The sequence below is a fragment of the Limanda limanda genome, chromosome 9, assembly GCF_963576545.1.
Source record: "Limanda limanda chromosome 9, fLimLim1.1, whole genome shotgun sequence".
Lineage (NCBI taxonomy): Eukaryota > Metazoa > Chordata > Actinopteri > Pleuronectiformes > Pleuronectidae > Limanda > Limanda limanda.
The window spans coordinates 15613861-15634777 of NC_083644.1; the positions used below are offsets into that span (position 1 = coordinate 15613861).

A 20917-nucleotide genomic window follows, 5' to 3' on the forward strand; every position below is an offset into this window, starting at 1 on the left:
TATACAAAACAGTTTTTGCCAGTAATTAAAAATTATATTTATTCATCTCTCTTTCTGAGAAAATTATTTCTCTGTAAATTTCACAATAATATTCTTTTGGTGTGTAGTGAAATGATGAGTGAGGATTTGTTCATTAATATCTTCTGTCTCTTTCATTTTCTTTCCTTCCTCTCTGTTCCATCTCTTCTCCCTTTCCTTCCTGCAGCACTATGCTGAGGTCCCGGGCAGCCTTCCCACAATGCTGGAACTGGGCTCCTATCCGGCCGGCTCTCAGTCTCTGACAGGGGACCACAATGCTTTAGGGCTACCTAGAGTGCCAGGACGGCCAGACTGTCCAGTGGGGGGTGTGGGCATGGGGGCGATTCGTGGTAGCAGTACCCCGAGACACCATATCCTCCACCCGTCCCCATCGGACTGTGAGGGCTGGCAGAAGCATCGTGCCGGACTGGCCAGAGGGTCAAGTCTGTATTCTGAGTCCCACTCTCTCCTGGAGCCCCAAAGTCTCTCAACAAGCTATGACACGCTTTACCTCCCACATGTGTCTGGACACGCTCCCCCTCTGCACCCAAACCGTCTGGGCCTCTGTCTTGATGTGGCCTCCTCTTTTGACGTTGGAGGGGGGATGCTGGGGGTGGATGGAGATTTGGCGGTGAGTCCGAATGTGAACAAGAGACGTCGGGGCGGCCTGATCGAGCAGAGGGACATTGTAAAAGCCCACCAGGCTCATAAGATCCACAGCACACCACAGGCACGACGCAAGGAGTGGGAGTGAGTATGATGCAGCACCCTGACATGCTCTTCTGAATGATCTTTTGAATACATGAAGTATAGTTATTATCTGTACATCAGCAAAGTTTTCTTAGGGCTATGCTCTGAAATCAGCTAGTTTGGATTTACTCATTATATACTCTAATAGTAGCTGTAATAATATCAAAGATAATATAATGATAATTACAATAATATCTTTACCCTCCGTAAATTTTATACCATCTGCTTGTTATTGAAATTGTGCAAATAAATGTTGCACATTTATGATGTTACCATTGATTTCTATGACGCACTTACAGTTTATACTGCAAGAAATTCAAAGATACAGTGGATATAAATCAGATGTAACTGTTATATGAGCTGCTTTTTCTACTTTAATCTAAACTATTCAGCACTCCCTGTGAGCAGAGAGAACATTTTATTTTGTCAAATGTAAAGTCTATGAAAATGGAGCTAAAAGTGATGTAAAGTTCAGATTTGTTATGGCCACACTCTGAATAACTCTTTATTTGTGCAGTTTAATGACATTCATCATATTCAGGGGTTAGTGATAAATCTACTGTATATAAACTGTGACTTAGCAAAGCTTCTCAGTCAGTTAAATCTACTGTTAACACCTGCCATCTAAGTTATGTCTTCAGGGTACAGTGAGAAAGAAGGACTTAAGATGCAAGTTTGTTTTTCAGTATATATTGACAGCAATTCGACCTGTGAAGCCGCTCAAAAACATGAAGTGCATGGGTTGGGGTATGTACTGTATGTTAACTGCAGTGTTTGAAATGATGGATCACAGGTTTAAATCGCTCAGCATTTTGGGAAATGTACTTATTCATAAGTTCTCATGTCTGTGTATGTCCAGTAGGCAGTTAGCCTAGCATGAGAAGTGGAATCAGGAAAAGGCTAACCTGGCTCTGTCTATCCATAACTACCTGCAGGCTGAAGCTCACCAGTTAACATTTTGTATGCTATGTCTATTATCGGTTTACACTTTGGAGTTGGCTCTTCTCCTGGTTCCTTGTTTCTTTTTGCTGGTAGGTGGCAGAGCACAGAGCCAGACCAGCTGTTTTAAGATGCTGAGTTGTAAGCCGAGTTAACCAGCTGCATGCTGTCACTTCATATTTACCTTACAGATATGAGCTTGGAATAAAATTTCTCATCTAACTTTTTGACAAGAGCAAATAATTCCCACAATTTCCAAACTTAGCCGTAAGGGAATGTTTTGCTGGAAAAGATATATTAGGCTGTCGGTCTAAATGTTTCATATCAGCAGCTGGTTATTGATTTTATGTCGGGTTTTGAGAAACGTGTTAACATGGTGAGAATATTCAGCACGATGTTGTATTTTCAGCTTTAAAAAGACTTTCAGATAACAGTTGAAGCACCAGTCTAATGCTCATTCAAACAACACCAGTTGCCCATAAATTGTATATGAGTGGGTGCGCTTATACCATGTCCCTTATACCATGCTCATGCCCTTTGAGTGTGTACGTGTAGTTACTGGTTTCCTGCCTTGCAGCGCTGTGGATTATAGCAGTGAGGCCCCCCTCTACTTCCCTGCTGAAGCTGGGGCTTCACCTCTAGTGGCGTTGGCCCCCTCTGTGCCCCCCCACCCCCTTCTCGCCACAGGTACAGGATGCCACATCCGATGCTGAGCTATGTCTATAGCTGAAGGGACAAAGCCTTTGGGAGTGTGACAGAGGAATAGGGGATTGGAGGGTAGATGGGTGTAGGGGGAGTGAATAAATGACGACTAAAAATAAGATATTTATAATATGATCATTCAAGTCCACCTAACAATAGTTGATGTTGGCAATTACTGAGTAACCAGGCCTGTAGAGAGGCTCTGCCATGGACTTGATACATTTTCTCTGGCCTGCCTAATATGATTATTACAATCGCACATGACAGATATACACTTGTGCTGCGGAGACAACAAAGACCACAGTGAGTCAGGTTCTGTTACAACCATGAACATCCACCTCTCAAGGCCACTTAGCAGCAAACCCACATCCACCTGACAGCAGGATGGAAAATGGGATGTTGCACCTGAGCCAAACCGTGCACCTGCTTTTGTTTTTCAAAGGAAATTGGTTTGGATTCAGATGAAATGGGAGAAATATTAAATGAAAAAGACAAGGTTATTGGAGTTTATTATACCATTGGTTCCATCACTCAGTTTCTCCCCCTGGTCCTTGTTGGGCTGCTTAAAAAGAATTTGCCAGCCAGATTTCCATGAAATATAGGATGGGTAATATTCATTGTCCCCAGAGAACTACCCCTAAAACTGTGACGACCCTCTGACCCACCATCAGGTCAAAATATGTATCCTCTTTAAAGAAAGACATATCTTTAAGTAATGGGATGATTCCCATAAAATGTTCTCAGGATCATGGTATCTCACAGAAGAGGACTTTTAATATTTTTATAATTAACTCCACTAAGGAGATTATGTTTTCTGTGGCATAGGTTTGTTTTTCAGTTGGCAGGATAACTTAAAAAAACTGGTCTGATTACCATGAACCTTGGTGGAAGGCTGCGGTATCGGTCAGGACAGAATCCATTACATTTCAGTGCTGATCTTCATCAGAAGGTGGACCCAGGACTTTTTCTTTTGCTTTCTTTAACATGACATGAGAGGGAGTTGGACTTGGTGGAGGTATGGGCTCTCTGAGCAGCATTCCAGTTCCTTGGTCATTTGTCAAAATGTTTCATTATTCCATAAAATATGTCATCTTTGGCCATTACCTATCCCACTCTAACAGACTTGTGTGATAAATAGTCAGTGTTGCAATTTGGTGAACTTGGCTGTGGATATTTATGGTACATAGAGGATTAACTCTGATATTCTCTCTACTTCAGTGACCCTAGGTTCTACACTGAATTTTCAATCTCTAAGATACTGAGCAACTCAATACAGCATTGTCATGCTCCCCAGAGGAAGAACCCTTATATAGTTTCCAATACCTGGTCTCGAGGGCCATTCTGAGGTCAGACCGCACGTGTTTAGTCAACAAGTAATTAACATTGTGTTGTTTTCCCGCTGACCCTTCTGTTTTGTGGATTAAGAGCAATGAAACCTCTATGAGGCTGTTACTTTCTTTAGTTGGTTATTTTTTATGTTCGTCCAGTGAGGATCTTCTGAAGGATTAGTATACGACATTCGGATCTCTCTAATTCTGGCATTTTGTTCTGCTTTTAGCTGTGTGTGTGTGTTTGTGCGTGTGTGCGAGCGTGTGTGTGTTTGAAACATGGCATTCAGGGTGAAGACATCCTCTCGGAAGTGCTTGATGAGATAACAGTATTTAGAGGTTGTGTTAACGTGGCTATAATGACGGTGATCAGACTGAATCAATCTGACATTTCAACTGCAGGAGTGTTTGGTCACAAACAGAGAAGATCACTAGATCGATTTGGTCTCTGTTGGACCTTGGAGCTGTCTGTGTGTTTTGGAGTTTAATTTGTGTTTTTTCATCCAAGCCAAAGGCAGCATGAGTTTTATGTTTGCAGCAAAACAATAATTTGGAAACGTTTTTGCATAGTTTTACATGGTTTTATACACATTTCACAAAATATCTCACAGACACTCTGGTGTCTCCTGAAACCTCAGTATATCCACTAAATATGCCACTGCCCTTCTTGTTAAATATTAAATAACTTGTGGGGCCTCGACCAAGTCTCTAAAGACGTCTAAGGGGAAAATCACTGCGATGTGGAACTGCTAATAACAAAGCAGTTCCATATCGCAGTGTGATAAGTAATAAAGATACTTATGTATCTATTTTGGATCGAGGATTATTCTAAACAGGGGCCATAAAGGGTCCACAATATACACAGAGTGGCCAATTATATATCCAACATCTGTACACATTTCCTTATTCTGTATGGTGCACATTTATGACATTAATTGTTTACTGTTAGGTCTATAGCTTTCAGCAATGTCACACATCATTGAATTTGTTTTGATAATGATCCCCTGTTAAAGCCCATTGTGTGCTTTAAAAACACTTTTAAAATTCTTATTCTTATTTTAACTGAAAGGTTACAAATCAGATATCCGCTGAATCTTTACCAGTTAAACCTGGAAGTATTAATTTGTTCCTGTGCTCAGGTTTGTCCTCTTCATATTAGTTATGATCATATTTGTCCCCAGACTAATGACTGTGCACCAGCAACCGTCACTGCGAAGAGTTTGTCATATTTCTAATGACCTGACATACTGTTTATGTTTTGCCACCGATCCTTGGCTGACGTGCAGGCAGCACACACATGCACAAATATATTAATGTGCGCAGTGAAGTCATAGTGAATGATATCAAACATCAACGAATCCTTCATTAATATATAGGCGATATAATCTGGAAATGCTGCAGGTGTCAGTGGTTACAGATGGCAGGCGAGGACATTGGCACATAATTGCTGTGTTCAGTGTGTGCGTGTTTGTGCACGTGCTTTGTTTTATCATTAGTTATCTTTGCTGTGTTTCCTATCCATGCTGGTCCTTTCCTCTGCAGGGTTGTTTACAGACTCTGACACATAGTTTGATCCTCATCTCTTCTGATCATAGCTGCAGTTGTCAAATTGGCCGTATGCAGTAGAGTCAGTGTTTTGATTCTTTGAGTTTCTTTGCCTTTCAGGTCAGGGTTTTTGTTTTCATTGAAGTCTCCATGAAGCATTTTGAGTTCAGCATGGACATGACCGAACAATTTGTTTTTGTAGCCCTGTGAGCAACACTGGTCTGTTTTGGTTGATGTTTGTACCACTTAGCTCCTGACTATAAACTAATGGATGGACTGGCATTGAATTTGTTTGTACAGACATTCATGGTCTTCAGAGGATGAATCATATTGAATAGATCTCATGAGGTTTGCAGTAAAATGGCATGATCATCTTTGTAACGTGAAGATTTGACGGGACAGTGATGGTTGATATCAGTGACAAGAGAAAAAGTGACGTTGTGACCAGTTGGAGTTAAGTCATGCCAATCTGCGATAATGGATTGTTTAAACGGTGTGTCTGATCTGTGCTGGAAAGGAAAATAAAATGCCTCACTTCAAGTTTAACCCGCCTCCTAGATTCGTGTAACAGTGGGTTATCACTACGGGACGGGTTCTGTTGTTTGGACACGAGTCAGCTGTAAAGAAATACTCCTGACAAAATCAAGTGGCCGCCATATTGGAATTGAGTGGAACGGCCACTACAGTGATTATGTGTAAAACTAATAGTATTCTTCTAGGCCTCAGTTGTAGTTTATATAAAGTGCAAATAAGTAAATAAATAAATAATTTTAGCTTGCTTAAGTACAAAAAGTGAGATTTGTGAACAATTCAGAAAATGCTTGTATATCTAATGTGGGGACCTGATCTCAATACATGCAATATTTAGATAAAGTGGCCAATCAGGCAAGCTGTGTTCACACTGTGTTGATAATCCACAGAAACACAGTTTACTTTCAAAGTTGAATTATTCTCTTATCCTGTATTTTCTCTTTAATGAAAAAAACATTGAATGAATATAGATTTCACCTTTGTAGAGCAACTATAACTCTCTGTCCTCTTCCTCTGGCTGAGCCTTATTTTCCAAGAGAAAACATCCACTCGATTTGATCCCCTGCAATCTGTTGTATTTGATCAAACCAAAGTGTTTGGTGAGGCTGCACTATGGGGTGGAAAAGCAATAATGTAGTCACTGGAAACAGTGACACCACCTCTGGCTTCAATCTGTCTGCTTCTCTTCAGTGTTTGTCTTCCCACAAGCCATTAGCTCTGAAAGAACGCTTGCACTCTGCCTGCCTCAGAGGACCTCGCATGTCCGTTTGTTCACAACCTGTTGAGCAGTTAGTCAGACGGAGATTCAGGAGGGAAGACAGAGGGATTTACAAAGTCTGCTGCTGAGTCCGTTTATTCACACTTTCTCATTCTCATTTGTGTCACGAGAAACCAAGCGAGTGGATGGATGTTTTGTACAGAGGCGTAATTGGACAAAAGGGTAATCTAAATCTCGGGGGAACCTTTTTGTTCCTACCAATTTTAAAAGATTTGCTTAAGTAGACTTCTTATGCCCCATTCAGGTTTAATTTACTCCCCCTCTTGTTGTCAGAGCTACTGTAACCAATTTAAACTCAATTCAGGGTCAATGTACACTTCTATAAAGGGCATCACAGCCTCTTTCATCAGTGCTTTACTCCTGACGCTTTGACGCTTAATTAGGGCTGACCCTTTCTAATTTCATCAGTATAGAACAGAGAGAGGGAGAATCTGCCTTCCCTCCATATCGGTGTCCTTCTCCTTCATTATTGTCTTCCTGTAAGAGTCAGATAGACACAAAGTGCAGTGTAAATGTCAGAGCTGTTTGTCATAAGTGAATTATTAATGACGACACGCTGAAAAGACATTTTCCCCACCCCAAAACCCTGTGTGTGTCGAACAATTTGCCGAGTGGCGGAGGCAGCATTATTGAGAGGGAGAGAGAGAATGTGCATCGAGGGAACATTTTTGAAATGTTTGTTAGCTCGCACGCACACACACACACACACACAACGCTTAGATGGGGTTTTCATTTAATTCAAACTGGCATATTTGTGTTATGACGAGGATGTATTTGGTTTTGCTGCACTCAGCGTAGAGAGCTTCTCATTAACTGATAAATTGATATAGGGCTGTACTCATTCACTTGCTCGCCCTCTATGTTTTGGTTCGTCTTTGTTCTCTCTCTCTCTCTCTCTCTCCCCCTCCCTCTCTCCCCTTCTCTCTCTCTCTCTCTCTAAATGGACAAACGTGGCAAACTGAAACTACTGTTGACATCACAGAGATGGAGAGAGATCATGAGTTTGTGTGATGTGTGATCTGTCGGGCGATGGCGGCGTCCATCAAACTAAATGTAGCTCCGGGGTGTAATATGTAGACAGTGACGGGATGGGAAAGAGTGAAGCAGTGCAACAAAGAGAATAGAGACAGTTGCAGAGTGAAGTGGTATCAACATTTAAAAAAAGAAAATGTCTGCATGCCCTCATGTTGCCCTCTTACTTGTAGTAGTTTGTTTTTTATATAGGCCGCAGACACAGGAAAAACATGCAAACTCTCAGCAGTGAACTAACAGAGCCGTATTTGCCCTTTTGTGTTAGTTCGGAGCACAACATCATCATATGGCCTATATTGTGTCTCACCACAGATAAACACCTGGGTGTCCTCATTCCCTGATTCTTTCAGTATTACATTACATGTTACTCATGCATCTGTATGCTCTTGCCCTGCTTCACTGACACCAGCTATGTCTCCTGAGGGAACTTTATGAAATATGGCCCCTGGTCCTTCCGAGCGACACCACATGACTCATTTACTATTGCATATATTCACATTCAGATGGGCTTAGGCTCACATGCACACACACTGACACTCACACAATGAATATGGTTTGCAGGCACTGGTGTAGATCAACTTGTATTCACTGTTTAATAAATAAAGACCTTTATTGTGCCGATAACTCACATGCTTTGAGTAATCTCTGAGATAATGCTTCAGGCTATGTGCTTGATGGAAAATGTCCAATTGATTTAGTTAATTTATGTCTTTATTTTTGAAGAATGTGTGTACTCGTTAAAAATGATACTAAGTATGAATGGACAATATGAGATTTTAACTTCATGAACTCGCACTTTAAAGGTTTATTTGAAGAAGGGATTCATCCTCTGCTCCTCTGAGCAAGGGGTTCCCAAATTTCTCCATGCCAAGGACCCCATATAAAATAAGCCTCTGGTTGGGATCCCCCCATTTTTAAACTTTTTAAAATGACGTGTGCAATATGATGGCAATTATGCAAAATCAAACATACAGCTTCGTAATATATTTCCCTTATTTTTATTAATAACTAATAATCAGTCTTTTTTCTGTTACAAACATTCCTTGTCATTTCTGTACATTAATTTTGACCGTAGACATATAGGTGGTACCAAGGTGGTATTCCGTGGTTGTGGCAGATTTGCAGCTGAGTCATCTTCAGTCTGGTGGTTTGATGGTCTTTTTTTAAATATGTCCGTTAGCAGGAGGCAGCCAGCTATTTCTCAGGCACACAGCAACTTTCTGATGCAGCGGCTGCTCGATTCTGATTGGCTTGAGCGGTGTGTGGTTTTTAATAATTAAAACTTTGGCATTAAGAGATAAAAAAGATTGGCAACACATAGACACATAGATTTCGATATGCAGTGATTAATAACATCTAAAAAACATATTTTATTTAATAATTTTATTTTTACTGTCACATTGTCACATTTCCCTTACAGTTTCCGCGGCCCCCCCTGGTGCCCCCTGGGGACCCCCTCTTTGAAAAGCAATGCTCTGAGCAGCTTATTTGCTGTACAGGTTCTGCTGGAGGTGAAAATAGAAATACAGCACTTTGTGTTGACCTCCCGTACAGCCCTGTGATACGACACCATTTAGCACAGGAAGCAATATGACCTGCTCCGTGTGTGTGTGTGTGTGTGTGTGTGTGTGTGTGTGTGTGTGTGTGTGTGTGTGTGTGTGTGTGTGTGTGTGTGTGTGTGTGTGTGTGTGTGTGTGTGTGTGTGTGTGTGTGTGTGTGTGTGTGTGTGTGTGTGTGTGTGTGTGTGTGTGTGTGTGTGTGTGTTCGCCCCCACAGATAAATAACACAACCTGCTTTAATGATGTTTGTCCACACACATTTAACCCACCTCCTTCTTACAATAGGAACAGGGTTCAAGCTAACACGAGGGAGGAGGTGATGTGGCTCCTGAACCTGCCAGTTGGTTTCCAGGATGTAAAATGTCGAGTTGTAAATGCGAAATTCCACCAAACAGAAAAGTGAAATTAATGGTTGCTTTAGCAAAATCATTATAACATTACTATATGGCAAGATATAAATTAAATATAAGCACCAAACATGCTCTTTTTGCCTGTGAGCTGTATTAATTTCACAATGTGTAATGACAGCTTTAATACTTAATTTACCATTCCCTAGCCGTGTGGTTGTGTGTTATATTCACACATGCTAAAATTATATCCATCATGTGCTTCTTTGAAACTTAAAGTCCTGACACGCTGAGGAGCACGAGTGTGCACCCTGTCGTAGACCTTGTAATCTCTCCCCGTCCTTTCATTCAAAGCCTCGGATTTGAATATCAAAGATGATTGTGCTATGTGTTCTGAGAGTTCAATGCTGTTTAGACTCATTGGAGCAAATAATACCTTTGTAGTGCCACAGGATTTCTTTCTGTCGCTGATGCTTTTGATGCAGAACGAGCCGAATCTTTATCGAAATGGTCTATTTTGGACCCTTAATTTGAGATTACAATTCAGTGATGGGTCAGATTTCAGTGTATGTGGTTAGCATCAAGATCCCCACATTAGCCACAGTTCTGGTGGAGGGAACGAGCCAAAGACATGCCTGAAGTGTGTGTGTGGGGGGAAGATATTCATCACGTCCGTATCCTCCACCAAAACCAGAGGGAGTCCAGTCACTGCAGTTGTGTGACTTATGTTTCTCCGGGAAGGTGTAGTTCTGACAAATGGGTGAGGAAGGATGCTGAGTAAGCAAAGTGAGTCTTCATCAATATCCAGCACGGCAGCAGCAAAGTGAGACTCCAGCGCCGTGTCATTGACCTCTAGTGGAGCCTCTGAGAGCTGTTTGCATTCATGAGTAGGGTTGGGTACCGAGAACCGGTTCCAATATGGAACCGGTTCCAATACAACCGGTACCTACCCGGACCGAAATGAAACGGAGATTTCGGTGCCTCATTTCGGTACCTGAGCCAATGGAAGACTGAGGTCTCCGCTCGTCCCGCCTCCTCACACTTCCGCTCCTTCCTTCACGGGAAGCGGCGGCTCCCGCCGGGCCCCCGCGGCCGGTGGACAGACTCTTGTCAACGCGCTGCCCGCCCCGCGTGCGTCAGGGCTCCCGTGCAGGTAGCAGGTGATCTCCTCGCGACACCTCTCCCCGGCGCTCCCCCCCCCCCCCCCCCCCCCGCCGGGCGCATTTCCTCCGTGGCAGTGCGCCGCGACCGGCTCTGGGTCGGCTTGGAAAGGCTCGGGGCGGGAGGAACGGAGACCACGCCGAGAAATGTTTCATAAAAGCGACCGCATTTTAGGGGGGCGAAGGCGGGCCGAAGCCTGCCTGCGACAGCCCCCGCCGCGGAGACACGGGGGTCTCTGAGTGAAAAGCGACCCTCAGTCTTCATTTGAGTCACGAGTCAGAGTGTGTGTGTTTTGTATTTATTTTTATTTATTTAAGTATAGTGTAAACTTTTGTTAACAGTTCGTATGTTATTCATAGTTTTAAGTTAAAAAGGGTTTTGTATTTATTTATATTTATAATCTACTTTAAACAGTTAATATATTTGGCAATAAAAAAAGCCTTTCTTAGTCAAGCATCGTTTTGTGCACTTTTTTGAAAAAAGTATCGGTTCAGGCACCGTTTAGGCACCGGTATCGTTTTAAAAGTATCGGTTAGGAACCGGTATCGGATAAAAACCAAACGATACCCATCCCTATTCATGAGACAAACGGGTGCTGCTTGGCCTGTGGTGGTGATGTCATTTGGAACCAGCAGGTGAAAGAGGCAATAGCTGGAAGGGTTCACTAAGCAGAGGAATGGTGAGAATAGAATTTCCTGAGAATAATTCACACAGAGGCACAATGACAAGAAGAAAGTTAAACCGCACATAGTTTTAAGTTTTAAAGCTTTAAATTTTTCAGTTGTAATTCAGCTCCGTCCTCCTCACACCGGATCCTGCCTTGCATGTTGAAACCCTGGGACAGAGAAGAGATCAATCATGTTAACATCTTTATCATATCGGGACGAAGTTTGATTTGATCCTCCGTGTTAAATTAGCCCCATGTTGCCCAGCAGAGGGCATTCAAATCCACACTCTTTGTTATTCATCGCAGCTTCGGCCAAGCTTGTCGCCACAGTATGTTTTCCAGATCGGAGCAGATGCCACTGTAGAAGCTGTTGGATAATGATGTTGTGAGAAAGACTGTCATGTGGAGGGGAAATTAAGCAAATCTGATCTGAAGCTGCTCGGAAAGTCTTAATAATCTGAATAATGTCAAAACTATTTTGAAGAAAACCTTAGGCTGGGGCTTGATGATAAGATGTTATTATTCATGAGTTTCAGGGGTTTATTTGGCAATGGTCAAATCCCAGAGCGAAAAGAGGAAAACTCAGCTACCTCATGACCTGTGCAGGATATATCCTGCCTTGGATGGATGATGTGTTACCTCATATTCAGTCCAGGTTTTGGTTTAATCAGAGGCGGGCAGAGGCCAGGAAGGAGAGTTTTGGGTTATATCCAGGGGTCCTAAATCTTTTCTCCCAGACTCTCGCCTCCAGTCTACTACTTTCCTCTCTGTGCTTCATTCATGTGCGCTGTGCACTACATAGCTTTTCCAGGCCTTAGGGGTCCTTCGCCAATGCACCAGCCTACACCGGCAGTCTGTTCTTGCCTGTTTCCAGCCCTTGCACAAGCCTGGTAAATTTACTGCAGTCTGTTAACAGTATTGATCTGTTTGTCTGTATGATTATGAACATTCTTCTCATTCACTCATAGTTTTGAGCCAGAAAGATATATGGACTATTGTATGGTTTAATTTAAAAAGGTAAATGGCTGCAGCAGCAAGCAATCACTGCAAATACCTTATTCATGACTTTTTTTTTATTATTAGCCCACCACCTGCTTCTTGCTCATTGTTTATTATGATGGATTTCCATTGTCTGGATTTGATTTTTTTCTTTTTTCTCCTTTTGGTTTTGCACCATGTTTTCTAAGAAATGTCTCTCAACGTCTCTATTACCCTGCAGTGTAATCGAATTCTCCAAAGCACATATATGTGTCTCACTTTCACTGTACAAGCAAATAACATTTTTGGTTTTTATTTAGCAAGTAAGGCCATGAAAGATGTAACAATGTGAATAATAGTGCACAAAAAGAAGACACTTAAGAAAAAACTTTTCTATAGGGAATTAACCTTTAATGACCAGACAGTCTTGTTGTACAACAGCATCAGTATCAGTACATTTCTTACATTTTTCTGTTTGTTATATTTAAATGAGGGCATACACTCCATACACAATTACAGTGACTGAAGAATATCTAAATACGACACTGAAACTGATTATTGTCTGCCACATTGAATAATGTAGTGCCATCATTTGTCACTAGGTGGAGATAATCTCTCAGCGATTTTACTGCCCACCACTACTATTCTTCTATGGGAGATGGTTATTCCTAAATGAGGCAGATTTAAGAAAAATAACATGATGTGACAGTGATGTTAGTACACATATGAATTAGTGTTAAATAAGAATCTAATTTGATTATATTATTAAATATTAGAAAAAAGCTGGAATTGTCATCCATCTGCTCTATGATGGCAAATACTTGAGACAAACCTGCCATGACATCCAATTTTCTTTGCACGGTTGATTAACCGTTAATCTCTATTAACCGTTTAAATTAAAAATGAATGAATGAAAGCTCCGGTTAAAGTCTGTAATGTTTTCCAGGGTTCATCAGCGGTCTGATGTGGCTCCTGATGACTTCCCCACAAGTTTTGTAAATGAAAAAAGTCACCTAAAATCTCTCAAATTCCGAAAAGTTGTTTCATTAGTATTACTAGTAGTAAATCAGGCTTTTATTTTCATGTATGATTACTTGAGTATTTCTCAAACTAAGTATTTGAGTTTTATAGAACTTTAGTTGTATATTTGAATATAATTGTGATTTGAATGATTGAACATTTATAAACAGTTTCTGAACTGATATTAATTGAGTTTCTTGCTTTAAAGCTCTTTCCGTCACACTGTTATTTTAGGCTGTACAAAAAACTGTGTGAATGCTAATAAGCTCAACTTAATATGGATAGTGTGCTGCCAAAGACTGCATTGCAGTATTTGTATTATCTGCTCAACTTCCCTCAACCTGTATATGTGCCTGTGTGAATGGTACCTCTGAAACACATCAGGCCAGTTTGAGGCAAATCCTGAAGTGCTCTTCTCCATCTTTTTTTTAGATTAAGCTGCTGTAATGAATAAGGCATCTCAAACAGCTGTATAAATGTCTGTGTTTGTTTCTTGTCATCTAGTTGAACTGCAGCAAATCATTCAGTGCCCTATTGGTATTTAATTAGACCAGTCTAAACTGGCTTTATGGCAGAAACCAGGTTAACATGCTCGTGGACAATGGTCATAACTCAGCTCCCCATGGGGTACGATGATTTATATAGGTTATTCCTAGCTTAAAATCTAGGGTTTTGGCGACTGATTCACAGGGCTGAGAATAGGGGCCATGTCAGTTCAGTTGCTAGGAAACAAGTAGGAGGAAGACAACAGTGGAAGGCAGAAATCTGGGCTGGGTACAGCCAAGGAGAGAGGGAGGGAGAGAGAGAGAGAGAGGGTAAGACAGCTGGAGAAATCGAGGAGGGAGAGAGAGAGAGAGAGACAGAAGAATTGTGCTGCCGGGTAAATGTGTTTCATCACATTTCCTTCAGGCGCTGATCAAGGCCATGGAGAGAAATCAACAGTGCTGCTATTTCCATGGTGTATTACAGGGAGATGACTATTGATTCAGTCAAACCCTCTTGTAATTATTCCTGTTTCTATGATCAAAAACACTTTGCCAGTTTAAAGCCCAGAAATAAAAATGGTGGTTGAGATCATTACTGACACACACACACACACACACACACACACACACACCCACACACCCACACGAAGGTCGTCTCATGTCCTAAGCATTACCATGTCAATGAAGCTAAATATAGCGCAATATCCCAGCCCCTTCATCTCACCACATCAATAGGTCTGGCCTGGCCGTCAGTCTGTCCTTCATGTGTTTGCCCCGAGCTTTTCTTTGTCATGTTCAAATCTTGGCTCAGGCCGATGGCACACTGCCGGCACAGCAGTTCGTTTTTTGTAAGTTTGAACATGAACCAATATGAAAGAGAATTGGTGAGAACTTCTGACACAAATTGACAGTATGTGAAGCGGGGGTTTATAAGAGAATAATATCCAAAATAATACATCTTTTGTCATAAAAGTCTGTTTATGTTCATTACTGCTATATCAAAATTACTTCAATATTTTTATCATATGTCATTGTCTCAAACCAACAGTAGCAGTGGCTCAAACATATGTTCTTTCAAGTCTCCAAGTGTGGAACATACGCATTTCCGTAAGACAGTGGAAAAGCAGTCCCTCAATTTCAAACGTATCATTTTATTTGCCACCCCGGTCATGCTATAACCAATATTAAAGAATTTGTCACACATTCATTCAGCTGTGTGAACAGACTGTGTGAACAGATTGTTTTCTTGCTGATGCAGTTCTGTGATCTCCGACAGTCCACATTTGGACTACGAAAATATGAATATCTTTTCAAGTAAAAAAAGTCCCATCATGGGGGCAACTCTATCTAATGGGGACAAACAGCAAGACCCCATAACATAAATCATTACACTCCAAAATAGAGACATTTTTTTAGGTAAGGTTAGTTTAAGTTAAACATGCGTGTGTGAGTGTGTGCGTGTGTGTTAAAGACCAGGTGCAAATGTGCACAGGTATGAGACGAGCATGTGGAGAGGAGGAAAAATGGAATCATCCAGTGTGTTCTTCAGAGACCTGGAGTGAGAAGGAGGGAACAGTAGATCCTAATAAATGAACACAATATCCGACTGAGTTAGAGCAGACAAACAAAGAGCAGACAGGGAGTTACTGTTCCGTGGTCATTAATTCTCAACTTGAAGTTGAATTTGATGTTCATTGAGCTGCTGCCTGTCCACTGTCACAGCGTATCGCTCCCTCATGGATGACAACTTTACTTTAATTACTACAAAGTAACAATCTGTCTTGGTTTGACAAAACTGTGAGATATTATGCAGATTTTTTTTTGATTGATACTCACTTTCAAACAATCTGCTAAAGTTCCCTTTGTTTTTAGGTCCCACTCTTTTGTGTATTGTCTGATTTTACCTGTTGCAGCAAATAGGAGTAACACCTCTTTGTTGCTCACATTTTTACCAGTACGCGTAAGCTGGACAGCATTGTCTCTCCGAGGATCTCTTGTTGCCATAGAAACTGTTTTGGCAATGACAGCTGGAAAACAATTTCACGTTAGATTACCCTGTCAACAGTCACAGCAACTTACAAGGAAACTTTTCCTCATCGAATGCAAAGTTTAAAAATTGAAATGAAATGTATAAGATTCTTGTGTGCAATCAAAGTGTTAGTACTTCGGGACTGTGAAGCGTTGAGCACGAGCAGGATGCTTCTCTGTGTTAAAACCATAGGATTGATCACAAAAGCCTCTCAAAGTGATGTAATGCATAAGGACTTGGGTGATCCTCCATGTTTGATTTAGCGCCATCCTCAGGCCAAATAATATGATAACACATTGGTTTTTGACTCATTCTCCTCAGTAACTTTACTTGGTAGCAAATGTTAATTAAGCTTAATTAAGATGTTGAACTCATAGACCGTAGTAGACTATATGAAGATGAGCAAAAATGACACCTCCCTAAAAGTGCCAAAGTATCTCTGTCGTCATCTGGTGGCTGGCTGCAGTATAGGTAATTAGTTCTGCTTTGTCCATGTTAGTGGATGGGACATGGACACAACAAAGAAGTCAGAAGAACACACCAAATAAACTTGGTTTCTGTTGTTTAAGTTAGTTCTTAGTTTGTTTAACTAGCAAGATTAAAACAAGTATGCATGTAATTACAACGGAGGGTTATTGAATTAAAAGGAAATGACAAATATGCACATTTCCGAAACTCTTCCTGGATGTTACGTGTTTCTATGGCACTGTCTCAGTGTGTGTTTTGATCTGCTCTTTTATACCTTCACAATAAAAGCTCCTCCCACAGCTGCCATCACTTCTCCACACTGATGAAAATGTGTTGACACGTTTGCATCAGACGGACACACAGATTCCTTATCTGACGTCTCTCTGTCTATCACACAGTGCTGTGTAAATCATGTGACTTCTCAGTGGAACTCACTACAGTGGCTGCCAGCACGTACTCTGTACTACTCCACTTACACTACCTCTCATTTAGTCAGTGATGGATTTGGCCTTTTTCTTTCTCTATTATGTTTCACTGACCTGCGCTTGATTTCAAAGTAAAGGAAGAATAAAAGAACAGAAATAGCCAGAGGTATATGTTGATTTACCTAAAGTGTAATATTTAGTGTAAGTACCTTTCTGAATTGACTTGTCATGGTCCTTGCTGAGTTAGCACATCTCATTGCATGAAGCTGAAGTTGTCATAATGTTTCTGAATGCAGAACACTGACTGAGCTTCACCATCCCTCATTAATGTGTCATTGTCTCTGGCTCTAAATCCATTTCCCAAATCATACAAAATACCCATCAAATCCAAAATGAGCTCAAATCTGTCTAACATTTATTTTTTTTATAGAGAAAAAGGTGCAGGCTACTTAAATGTCTCCTATTTTTAGATTTATGTGGGTTGAACACAGCACTATCTCATGAATAGAGATCAACAAGTAGAATAAGGTTTGAGAAAAGCCATGAGAACTCAGCACACAGAAGCTTGTTGGAATTATGCCGATGCAGTTTGTGTGTTTGCCTTCAGAAACCAAACGTGCTGGGGTGAATGGGCGCTGAGTTTTTAACATCGTTATTTTCCCTCAGGGTAGGTAGCTACTCTAGTTACACAACTATAAATGGAAGCGGCTGATAATGACCAGGTTTCAAATCCAAGCCCACCAGGTATCGCCATCCCCATGTTCTATTTTTGACTTCAAATCTTTATTCCCACCTCAGTTCTGTGGCACTAAGTCCCATTACCAGAGCAGGGACTGTCAACCTGCTGTCATGACAGCTGGTAACCTTAGACACCCCCGCATTTCTCGGCTAGAGTTTTGCAAAATATACAACTTTTAATGCCAAGAGATTGTTTTCCAACATTTACACAATGTCCAATTAGACACCAGTTCTTCAGTTTTGTTTACCATATAAAAAATGGTTGTTGTTGTTTTCCATCATATTCTGGTGTTTTAATACAGTTCAAGCTTTTTCAGCTTTGCAATAAAATATTTCAGTGCTTCAATAAAAGACTAAATTTCAGATCTTGAGTTCCGTTGGATTTCTCCCTGTTCTCTTGGCTCAGAGCATTCGATTACTTTGTTGAATCTTATAGTTTTTGAAAGTTCTTAAATATATCCTCTCTCCTGTTTAAGTATCACTTGTAACCTGTCTCTTTACTTGATAACTGTCTATTTTCAATATAGGATGATATAACACAAAGACCTGCAGTCAAGTCAAGGCACATTTAAAACCAACTAATCCAGAACATATACAACAAACAAACAAACAAAATGCACTCGTTCTTCTACGTTTGGTTCCCCCATTCTTATAACTCTCACCCATTCCTCTCAGGTGTGTTGCTATTGGGGACCTGTCCCTTACAAACTCTTTTTAGATAAACAAGAATGGATTGATGCATGATAAACATTGAGGGAAATCCCTGTTTAAGCTTCAGTATCTTATTTTTGATGTAATGACCTACTTCTTTAATAAACTGGTTCAAATTGAATAATGATCAATACACAAATGTATATTTACTAACCCTGTATTTAAACGAAAAATGATAAACAATATATATGAACGTTTGAACAAGGAAAAAAATCCAAATAACGAACAATTCATTTAATATCAGCCTTATCAGATATGAACATATACACAAATTGGAGAGGGGGAGTCATAAGCAGCCCTCATGTAGCAGCCCTTGCTACATGAGGGCGTGGTCAGTGTTTCCTCCAGTGTCTCAGTTGTAGCCATTTAACCCTGAAAAAGCAAAAATAATGAAGGAAGACACATTAAGTTTCCCAAATGCTCCCTTGATCAGGTATGAAGGTGCAAAGTAAGCAATTCACTGATCTTTTAGGTATCTAACAATTAACTGTTTCACCACTTCAGTACCAAAATCTATCAACAACTGCAGACTTGCAACCAGTCATCCAGAAAGCTGTTCACATTTATGCCTAGCAGCTGATTTATAAAGCATGTGGCACCAGCTAACCTCAGGGCCACTAATGTCAATTACGTTGGGTTGGTAGTCCTTAAACAATGCAATGAATATTTTGATTCCAAAGTGTGATTTTTTTAATGTGAGAAAAAAAAGGGTTTTAAATAATCACCTACATCACAGACTGTAACTGCTCGCTCTCTGGCTTTCTACAGGAAAGATCCATCATCCCGCCGTCATCTCTGTTGCTAACACACAATTATCATAATTCATCCCTCCCCTCTCAGCCAAGAAAGCTGTGACTGCTGCTGCACTCTCTCATCCCGGCAGAAAACAATGAAATTATATTGTTTGTGTACTGCGGCGCCGAGAGAGTGGAGAAAGTGACATTTCAATCACACACAACTGAAACATCTAAACGAATGAAATGTGATTTTTCTAAAGAAGTTTTTTACTCCTTTATAACTGGAGGGGAAGCTATTTATTTCTTCTGACTGTATAGAACAAAAGCAACAGTCTGTCTGTTGCCTGTTCTATTTTTAATGTTCATACTGTGATGGAGCCCTAATGAGTCAGAGGCCACACACCATTGAACACTGCCTCCGTCACACCACCATCACTAAATACCCATCAGTGTCAGCGTTGTGGTTAATCTCCTGCGGTTCTTCTCTTTGTCTTCTGCCTCAATCACTACTACTTCACTATTTCAGATTCAAAACTGTGTGGTGAATTTGACTTTACGCAGACTCTCAATTGTAATGCTCTGTAAGAACTCCTTTTTTATTCAGGCATTGTCCTATGTCTTGCTTTTGTTTTGTGGTGGTGGCTATTTTTAAAGCCTGAGGTATTTAATATTTGTATTATTGACATTAAAATGCATTAAATGACCAAAAAACAAAAATACGTTTGTCTCAGCCCCAAGCCCACTGTTTTCAATCAGAGTAAATCTAAAAAGAACAGACATCCTTTAAAAACATAATTTCCTCCTGGCACTGTAAATTGTGAATGCATCTGCCAAGGCCAAACGCTCCCTTTATGAAACCACATTTAATATATTGTGATTAGCACCATATATCAGTCCCCTGAACATGCCAGATTTCTTTTCTTCACGATCCATTAATTTCTTCTTTGAGAAATCCATGAAAATGTCAGGCCTCCGATTCAGATCCACAGCTTATTTATTAGGTTCTTCCCCGTACGATAACACATCCTTCCACCAGGTTTTGTGTTAATCTGCCCAGTAGTTTAATGTGTAATGTTGATAATAAACAAATAAACAAACAAACAAACCCTAACAGACAGGGGTGAAAAAACAACCTCCTTAGTGGAGGAAATAACCCAAACCCCAAAACAGACTGGTTGTGTGTGATAGGCTGCTTGACTGTATGTGGGTGCAAGCGTTTAACTGTATACATCATGTCCACAGCATATAGGTGTACATTTATGTGACATATTAATATAACTTAAGTGTGTTTTTTTATCTTGCTCTTTAAAATCTGTGGCACAGAGCGATCGGCTTCAACACGATACTTGTTTGTATAATTACTTTTACAAGATTTGTTGACAATAAAAGGCAGAAACAATAATACCAGAATCATCCTGTTACTGCTCCCTGTGCAGTCATGTTTCCCACATCTGTCAGCGTTGTATTGGTCCCTGCCCTTCACTCCTTGATTGCAACAACCACACCCTCATGAGACTGTAGATATGATCACTTCCCATCAGCAGCACGCAGCAGCATGACCCCCCCTCTCCCCATCACTATCATGCCTCTTGCAATAAATAGTAGGTTCCAAACCCTGTAATTAGCCAGAGAATCTTGCTGTCTTCCTCTTGAGTGAGCTGCTGCTGCTGAGCTCATTTCACAACAGGTGTTTGTTTATTCCTCCTCTCCACAAGCGCACACACACACACGCACGCACACACACACACACACACACACACACACACACACACACACACACACACACACACACACACACACACACACACACACACACACACACACACACACACACACTCCTCCGAATTTGATACGTGACCAGCATCCACTGCTCTCGCCCTGAGGCGTGACCATGCAAGGTGAACCAACACAAGTCAAAGCCGAATTTCGCAGCGTGGTTCATCTTCAAATTGCTGTTGACCAGTCACGA

General features: G+C 40.9%; 1 protein-coding gene across 1 annotated transcript in view; it reads left to right on the forward strand.

Moving 5' to 3' along the window:
- The first annotated feature begins 238 nt into the window (after window positions 1-238).
- LOC133010222 (voltage-dependent R-type calcium channel subunit alpha-1E) overlaps window positions 239-20917 on the forward strand; it is a 74659-nt gene continuing 53980 nt past the window's right edge. Inside the window, exon 1 of the mRNA XM_061077719.1 lies at window positions 239-768. Coding sequence (XP_060933702.1) covers window positions 239-768 — 530 coding nt within the window. The remainder of the gene's footprint in view (window positions 769-20917) is intronic.